A 9,522-nucleotide genomic window follows, 5' to 3' on the forward strand; every position below is an offset into this window, starting at 1 on the left:
TCAGAGAAATATTAGGTTAATAATAGCAGAGGATTTCAACCTTCTCAATATTAACTATGATTATTTTAGAGTGAAAGGCTTAGAAAGGGTAGAAATTTTAAAGTGTGTCCAGGAAAGCATTTTGAGCAACAAGACCACTGGCGGGCAAAAAAAATCGCAAAGCACTTTATAAGTATATTAAGAGCAAGAGAATAACCAGGGAAAAAGTAGGGCTTGTTAGGGATCAAAGTGTGTGGAGGTTGAGGATGTATGTGAAGTCTTAAATGAATATTTATTTTCTGTATTCACAATAGACAAGGGCATTGTAGCTGGAGAATTCAGAGAAGGGGACAGTGCAATTCTCAAACAAATTATCATTGAAAGGGAGGAGATATTCAATATCTTAGTGGGCTTAAAAGTGGATAAATTGCCAGGATGTGATGAAATGTTTTCTGTGGGAGAGAAGAGAGGAGATTGCTAGGACTTTGACAGAGATTTCTAAATCTCTCTGAATGCACAAGAGGTGCCAGATGACTGGAGGACAGCAAGAATAAGTTAGGTAATTACAGGTGGGTGAGTCCATCATCAGTGGCAGGGAAATTATTGGAACAAATTCTGAGTGATGGGATTAATCTGTACATGGAGAGATAGGGACTCATCAGGGAGAGTGAACAAGGCTTTTTTAAGAAGAGATCCTGTCTAAGTAATTTCATTGAATTTTTCAAGAAGGTGACTAAGTGTGTTGATGAGGGAACACAAGCAAATAGGAGGAGGAGTAGGCCATCAGGCCCATCAAGCCTGTCCCACCATTACTATGAACATGGCTGATACAAAATTATGAAGGGTGTAGACAGGGTAGGTAGTGAGAAGATCTATTCATTACATCTATTATAATCGTTCTTTGCAAGCTGCTCCCAACATTCTTTATCAGAGATATGTATAACCAGAGGGCATAATTTTAAATTAAAGGGTAGGGAATTAGAGGAAAGAATCTTTTCATCCAAACGATAGTTGAAATCTGGAAGGGATGGTGGAGACAAGTCCTCACACAATGTTTAAGAAGTATTTGGATGAGCACTTGAAACACCATAGATTAGAAAGCTATGGGCTGAAAATGGGATAATGGGTACCCAATGGTTGGCACGAACACAGTGGGCTAAAGGACCCTTTCTGTGCTGTATAATTCCATTACTCCATGAGATATATCTCATCCATTTTACATTTAATGGGACATTTTACACCATTGCACAGAGTTGGAATCATTTCCCTGTGACTTTTCACCAGAGTGAGTGGTTTGTGGTTAGCTCCAACTGTTTGATAAATACAGGCCCTCAGCTTACAGATATTTGGTTTGAGAAATGTCTTTTTGGCTTGAGGCTATGTACAAGTGGTTAATACTCATTGAACTAAAGCTTCTTTGTATGTTTACTTTTCAGCGCCGAGAGGTGGCCAAAACAGTTTTATTTTTAGTTGTTCTTTTTGCTCTGTGCTGGTTCCCTCTCCATCTTGGCAGAATTTTAAAGCAAACCATTTACCATGAAGATGACCCGAAAAGATGTGAATTCTTTAAGTAAGTTAGACCAACAAGTTACATTTTCTTTACACAAATTTTGAATTCCCTTTCAGGGATAGTGACGTGAATTGTTAATGAGTTCATTTGAAATTTCTTCTCCCACTGACTTACCAAAATTATTAATCTGTTTAAAGTTAGCTGTTTAAAATTACCTGGTTACTATCAGAGAGAGGAAAGGCACATCATAAAAACACATTAAGTATTCAAGTACAGGAAGGCACTTGCAGTTGTATAGCACCTTTAATGCCTTCAGAATTTCTTATAGCATTTTCATTTTGAAGCATATTCATCACAAAAGTATCCTATAAATATGTCCTCAGAAGGTTGTGAGTCCAAGACCATTGCTGAGATGTGAGCTCACAGCGACTGATCGTCTGGTGATGAGTGAGCTGGAGCTTGCCAGTCAAATGCTGTTTCTTCCAGCCTGCCTGCGGACTCAGTCTCCTGAGAGGTGGCCTGCTCCCAAATAACTGGCATTTCCAGCCATTACTGGCCTCGACAGTTAGTGAAGCCACACACCCCAGCTTGCTGACTATCAAAGCTGTTAAATAGGCAGTGTGGCCAGAATACACTCTGCTGCAACAGGGAAAGGAGTTGACGGGAACATTTTCAAAAAAGGAAGATTTTTTACACCACCCACTTGTTAAGAAATGTCTCTTCAGTCCATAACCCTGCCTCATTCTCTGATGTTACCCAGAAGAAAATGTCCTGTCTTCTCCTTTAAGTAATTAAGTCCAATTTGTTTCTGTTTCATGTGTATTTGTTTTGTAAAATACTCTAGGGCTCAGAGTTCGTGAACCACATCCACTTTTCAGCACAAAATACATCATTTTATAACACATATTTCCCCAAAGCACCATGTTCTATGTTCACTGGTTATTGATTCCTCTGGCAACAGGAAGTTTCCTCCATCTATTCTGTCTGTGTCCCTTTTGATTCAAAATACCTCTATCAGATCTCCTCACAACCCCTTCTGTTCCATGGACAACAACCCCAGTTTCTCCAGTTTATCCACACAACTAAAGTGTTTCATCCCTGGAACAGTTTTGGTAAGCCTCGTCACATCTTTGGTCAAGCATGGCAGCCAACCCCTTGATGGACTGCAGTAACGACAGTTGTTGCTCAAGTTTCAAAATCTAGAACTTAAGCTCCTGCAGCTGACAACACTTCCTGCACCTGTGATTGTCCAGGACACGGGACGTCCGAGGACCGGTATCCAAATTGGTAGAGCTATCCCACAGACTAGTCAAGTAACAGCCTACCATGGTCATTCTCCCAGAATCATACCTTAGAGACAATGTGCTAGGCTCCTCCATCACAGTCCCGAATAGGGCAGATACAACAGAATTGATGACACAGTGCTATGCATGTGGGAGGGAGAATTTCTGGTCCTCACATGAGCTCCAGGACCCATGATGTCTCATGGCATCAGGTCAAACATGGGCTGGTCAACCAATAAATCAGTGCTCCTCCTTACCACAGGCCTCCATCATGCTACCTGCCACTACAATCATGCCAAATAGGAACATATATGGCAGTTGAAAGCTGGACGTCAGGCTAGATTTTGGGGCACATAGAGAGATGGAGACTGCAGATGCCATAATCTGGAGCAAAAAACAAACAGCAGGAGGAATCCAGCGGATCAAGCAGCATTTGTGGAGGCAAAGGGAGAGTCAGCATTTCGAGTCGAGACCCTGCATCAGGGCTAAGAGTCTAGAGGGGAGATAGCCAGTATAAAGAGGTGAGGGGGAGGAATGAGACAAGAGCTGGCAAGTGATAGGTGGGTCCAGGTGTGGAGTGGTTGATAGGTGGATGGAGCCAGGTGGGGAAGGAGGGGTGGAGATAGTGACAGAGGCTGGGAGGTGATAAGTGGAGACAACAAAAGGCTGCAGATTATGGAAGGGTCCTGACCTGAAACGTTAACCACCTGCTTTTCTCCACGGATGCTGCCTGGCCTGCTGATTTCCTCCAGCATCATCGTGGTTTCATCTAGATTCCAACGTCTCCAGTCCTTTGTTTCTCAGGTGATAATTGAAACCAGATAAGGGATGGATGGTGGGTAAATGGAAACAGTGGGGGGAGAGGATAAGGGACCCAGTGGCTTGAGTGTGTGGGTGATGGGTGACCCAGTGGCTTGAGTGTGTGGGTGAACCAGGTGGGGGAGGGAAAAGAAAGTGGGTAACAGGGGGCTGGGTCGGTGGGAGGAGGTGTTTGGAAAGAAGGGATGTGTGAGAGGACCTAGCTGCATAAGAAGGAGAGAGAAAGGAACAGAGGGGCGAGGGTTACCTTAAATTGAAGAATTCAATGTTCATGCCACTGGGTTGTAGAGTACCCAGGCAGAATATGAGGTGCTGTCCCTCAAATTTGCATCCTCTACATTTTGGGCATCTTTTCTGATTACCTCTGTCAGTTAGTTCAATAACTGGTGGCTGTGGGCTTTTTTTCTATCTGAAGACAGGCAAACAGATGAAAATGCCTATTTGTCTACCTTCAATCCAGCAAGGAACAAAAAGTGTCCAGGCCACTGATGACCCTGGCTCTCCTCCACAGCCAAGATATCATCTTGCCATTGACTGGTGCTGGCAGGGGACCACTGAGCTTCATTCCCATCTCCACTGACCAGCTGCTACTTACCACCTGAACCAGGCAAACCAGTGTCTTGATATAAGGCCCAGCAACTGAACAGTGCCAATGGCCATCCCTACAAAGTTAAATACACCCTTCCAAGCCTGTTTTTATTTTACTATTTATATAGCTATTCAAGGGAGAAAAAAAATAATTCTTTTTATTTCAGAGAGACAAAGATTACCTGTTTGCCTGGCCTCTTACTCTAGGCCTTCCTCAATCTCCTTCCAGAGCATGTTTGCAAAAATTTGTCAAATTGGTATTGGTTTATTATTGTCACTTATACCGAGGTACAGTGAAAAACTTGTCTTGCATACCGCTCGTACAGATCAATTCATTACACAGTGCAGTTACATTGAGTTAGTACAGAGTGCATTGAGGTAGTACAGGTAAAAACAATTACAGAGTAAAGTGTCACAGCTACAGGGAAGTGCATTGCAGGTAGACAATAAGGTGCAAGGTCACAACAAGGTAGATTGTGAGGTCAGAGTCTATCTCATCATATATGGGAACTGTTCAATAGTCTTATCACAGTGGGATAGAAGCTGTTCACAGTGGGATAGAAGAAGAGCACCAGAAAATAGTTCGAAGGACCTCAGCTGAGGTGTTCAATTTGGAGAGCCCAAATGCATGCATGTTCGTTACCAAAGTTCATAAACTGCAATCCATACCGATTTGGTGAAGAATTTTTTTAAAAACCCTTGCCTTATTTTTTATAAAAATCCAGAAATATGTTTATGACAGATGAGTCTCAATTTAATCTCTGCAGCAAAAAACACATTACTGGAGGAACTCAGTGGGTCAGGCAGCATTTGTGCAAAGAGATCTTCAGGGTAGGTCTGTTTCAGAATAGAAAGGCAGTTTAGTAAATCATATTTCATTCAGTAGCAGCAGGAAGAAGTCGATCATTTGATGTATTTTTATTTGCCTTCTTCAAGGTAGATCACATGAGATTGTCATCCATGGACTGCACTAACAGTGGATTGTTCCTTTCTGCAGAATCCTGCTAGTGTTGAATTTCATTGGCCTCAATCTAGCAGCCCTAAATTCGTGTATAAACCCCATCGCTCTGTACTTTGTGAGCAAGAAGTTTAAAAATTGCTTCCAGGTAGGAACCTCATTTAAAATGATATGTTATTGGAATATGGAGTCCTCCAAGTCACAGTGAAAATGAGTGTGTTTGTACATATTAATCTGACTCATTAACTAGGATGAATTTGTTTGCCATATTGGTCCTTGTAGTAGAGAAATGCACTATAATGGTTCAAGAGAAGATGTCACCAAAACCTTCACAGGGTTATCAGAGATGGGCAACAAATTCTACCTCTCCCAGTGACTCATGTGGATTGATATCATATTTAAGAAAACATCTTAGTCCTATGTCTGACCAAAATATTAAGCTAAAAGACAATTATTATAATACTTGGTCTAAGCAAGCTGCAATATAAGGCACAGTATCATAAATGGTTTAATAGAATATTTACATCAGTATTCCTATGCATGTGGGGTAAAAATAAGAATAGCATTTTGGCAGATTTTCCACTGGCATCAGCACCATTTCCATCAGGAAAGTGTTTTCATATTTAGCTTCGTGGGACGTGCAGGTCCATGATTCTAAAGGAGGTTTAACAGGATCCAGCAGCCCTTGGTGAAGCGGTCCTTTTCTCCAACAAGTAAATGCCACAGACGGCTGTGGAGGCCAAGTCATTGGGTATATTTAAAGCAGAGGTTGAGAGGTTCTTGATTACTAAGGGTGTCAAAGGTTACGGGGAGAAGGCAGGATAATGGGGTTGAGAGAGAATAATCGATTGGCGGAGCAGACTCAATGGGTCAAATGGCTTAATTCTGCTCCTATGTCTTATGGTCTAAATTGGTGCATGTCTTTTCTAAGTAGTCCTTCATCTCACTCTTGTTTCTGCTGGAGGTGCAAGTAGAAAGCTAATGTGTTCTAATGTTCCCTGTGTATCTTTCAGTCCTGTTTGTGCTGCTGTTGCCAGAGTCAAGCTCTGATGAATGTGATGCCCATGAATGACACCTCTAAACATACAAGCTTTCATTGGAAAAACCAGGAGCACAATAACCTGGCCGATCGTAGCAGCCGAAAGGACAGCATGAACTGAAAGGTGGTAGTTCTTGTTGACATTGAGAAATGAGTAGAGCTCGCGCCTTCCTCCATGTCTTGGACTTTATGACACCCTCTGTGGTGGAACAGAAGACAGGATGGAAAATGACTTGGACCCATCATCTCAGACTCATTTTGGGCTCCCAAAGAACTCTGGTTGTCTGTTCCATAGAGTTTGTTTCCACATCACCATTGAACTATTTTTGTTTTGAATATCATAAGAAAAAATTCAAAATCAAGTGCCATTGACCAGGGCAGATGTACAGGTGGAATATTATCTTCTTGAAGTGTCTTTGGGGACCACAATAGGGTTATATCTGCCAATGGAACATCAAACAATTGAACAGTTGAAACTGAAACTGAGATTTCACACTTTCTGTCACCAGGCTGATGCATGCTAACAGCCAAGATGAGAGACTTCTTTATACACATATTTTCTGCATAAAAAAACTTCCTATTCCAGAAATTGGATCTATTAGTACCTGTTTTTCTTGTGCAGAGCACAGATAAAAGCAATTTTAGCCAGGCTAGAACATGCCAACAAGCATTTCCAGGTCAAATTACGCCCATGAGGAATTTTTACTGGTGCCTCCTTGCAAAATTCATCCAGGCAGAGTTGGCATTTTCCTGGCATCATTTACAGATCTAATGACATCACCAGTTGCACATGGCACATGTCCTCCTGTACAGTATAAATGGAGCTCCTAGGGAACAATCACAAAGAGATTAGGAGCACTGCTGAGGGATCGACAATGAGATGTCAAAGGGTCTGTATTTTAACATCGCTATCTTGCACATATCTACCAGCCTCAGAGATCAGTGTTCAAGGTACGACACTGCTTGCCCCCTCACTAACTACACCCTCACTGTACAACTGCCTATTACAATCTCTGGCCCCTAGGTTATTCTGCACTCACAGTGGCACCATTTGTGACACATGACTCAATCAGGTCAGACTGTCACATCGGGTTGCCTTCCATACAGGAGATCCCAATCTCTCCCTTCTTGCATTTTCTGTCATGTCCATCGCCACTTTTTATGCTGCCATACTGTAGCTACCATGGAAAGAGTTCCTTTAAGGTCTGACGAATTTAATCAGTGGGGCAAAGGTACATCAGTTTTAGCAGATGTGTGTAAACTGCTGTAACACTTCTTTAATGTAATTTTTCATAAATTTCTACCAGTGATCCATTTAGGCATTAAACACTATGCAAGGCACGTTTGTCACACCAAAGAAGGATGGTCCAATTTCTAGCACCTGCCTTTTAATATCTGGGATCATAATATTTTCTCATGCATGTAATAAGTATAGCAGGAAGCAAGTTTGGCAACCCATTTGATTCAATTCAAATGTTGACTTAAATAAGTGATGCATTTTTAATAAAGATTTATACTGTAGTCCATGAGAAAGGCATTGTCTCCATTGTCACCTCTCCCACAAAAAGCATGACAGACATTTAAATGATTAGTTACAGGGAAGTTATATCCTTTTCCATGTTATGTATAACCATTTGTGATCATTATATATTGTTTAAATGGGTATAATTATTGTAAGCTTCTAGCAATGTTCATGGATGTGCATATGGATATAAAGAATTCATCGAAAGCATTATCAAAAAAACAAATTCCCACATCAAAGCTTTTTAAATTATTTAAATCACAGGATCTGAATGCAACAAAACATGTCTCAGATGAGTTCAGACTTATTGGTGTTTGTAACGAATTCTGCAGCTCTCACACAATACAGTTCAAACAAGAATGGTTCCTAATTTCTCTAATTTCACTTAAATACTGTTTGAGTATTTAATGCAACATGCCAGACAAATACACTACAAAAGCTACTTCTAAACATTTTATATGCCATCTGCAACCAATTAATTCTTGCATTTGTTTTCCAGATGTTGAGTAGAGTACATATGACGTATTTTATAATGTCAAGCAACAAATTGTGTGACGGTGATGGATCACATCACAGAGAAGTTCACCTTTCTATATATTATGTCTTTGAATTTCAGCCACTGATCTTAGATAAGATCAGTGTTGATAGTTTTACAATGTTCCACAACTATTATATACTACAGAATTAAAATATTTGTTTTACATTTGATTTTCCATTAAATGTGAGATGGATGCACTTGCCCTTGAAAATGATGTTTTGTGTAAGGCATGGCAGTTTGTATTTTCCCATTTTTATGCTCAATATTCAGTGGTGTAAACTGTATTATTTTCAACCCATTCACTACAAATAGTGGACATCTCACTAATGCTTTTATGCGTTAGTGAGATGTCTGCATTATCCCTCAGTGCATCAACACAGAGTTGATCTAGTGCTGAGTCCTGTGACTGCAAAACCCAAGTTTCAACGCTCTCTCATACTGATCCAGAAGTTGGTGGGCAACAGGACAACTCTCCTCAACAGCCAGTGCTGAAAGGAATTGGCGATTTCTTCAGCTTCTGATTGCTTGACACAGACTGCTGCTGGAAATATGAATCTTGGCTGAAGTGCCATTCAACCCTTCCGCATAGCCTGATAACATGCAAGATAAATGTTCTCTGTGGAATAGCGCTAATGAGCTGACACATTGCTGCCCAAACTCCCATAATCCCTGGAGTTTAATGCATACTTTCCCAGAGACAGCTGGAAACTAATTAGACTAGATTATTAGTTAGGTCGTTAGATTTCACCTATTTTTGGTGTGCTAAAACATTGTGTTGTGTGCTGGCCCCAAAGTGTGTCCCCCTCAGAAACCTGTGTAATTCTAGTGTGAAACAGCATTAAAGTGGTTTACACTAAGAAGCAAGCACTAAAATGGAATCTGTACAATTTCTGAAGGGGAAATTGTTCGATTTAGTGCACCCGCCAATATGTTGCTGCGCATTAACCAGAGAAGGGTGTCAGCCCATAAAGGCCCACTCCCCATGGCAGCCAAGTAGCAGCAACAGTCCTTATGGAGGAGAGAGAAGCTGCGGCAAGAGGGAGAGAGTTTCCACATTAAATCCAGGTTAATGAGATACAAGCCTAAAGGGATGGTCTGTGCCTCAGAGAGCCAGAATACCTACTAGAGTCACTGTAAAAGCTGGGCAAGAGTTGGCTGCAGTTGCCTCCCCCTGGACTGAGAAAACCTGCACAGTGGAGCAATGAAGAAAGAAATGTTACATCCTCACAAGATATTTCGTGGTCGCTTATACAATGCTCTTTACACCTTCAGAGTGGAGATCCCTG

General features: G+C 41.3%; 1 protein-coding gene across 1 annotated transcript in view; it reads left to right on the top strand.

Annotated features, from left to right (window-relative positions):
• Positions 1 to 8,434, top strand: part of ednraa (endothelin receptor type Aa) — a 47,569-nt gene extending 39,135 nt beyond the window's left edge. Inside the window, exons 5-7 of the mRNA XM_052036028.1 lie at positions 1,416 to 1,549; positions 5,177 to 5,285; positions 6,151 to 8,434. Of these exons, the coding sequence (XP_051891988.1) occupies positions 1,416 to 1,549; positions 5,177 to 5,285; positions 6,151 to 6,297 (390 nt within the window). The 3' untranslated portion in view covers positions 6,298 to 8,434. The remainder of the gene's footprint in view (positions 1 to 1,415; positions 1,550 to 5,176; positions 5,286 to 6,150) is intronic.
• The last annotated feature ends 1,088 nt before the right edge of the window (positions 8,435 to 9,522 follow it).

The sequence above is a fragment of the Pristis pectinata genome, chromosome 2 (assembly GCF_009764475.1).
Source record: "Pristis pectinata isolate sPriPec2 chromosome 2, sPriPec2.1.pri, whole genome shotgun sequence".
Taxonomy (NCBI): Eukaryota; Metazoa; Chordata; class Chondrichthyes; order Rhinopristiformes; family Pristidae; genus Pristis; species Pristis pectinata.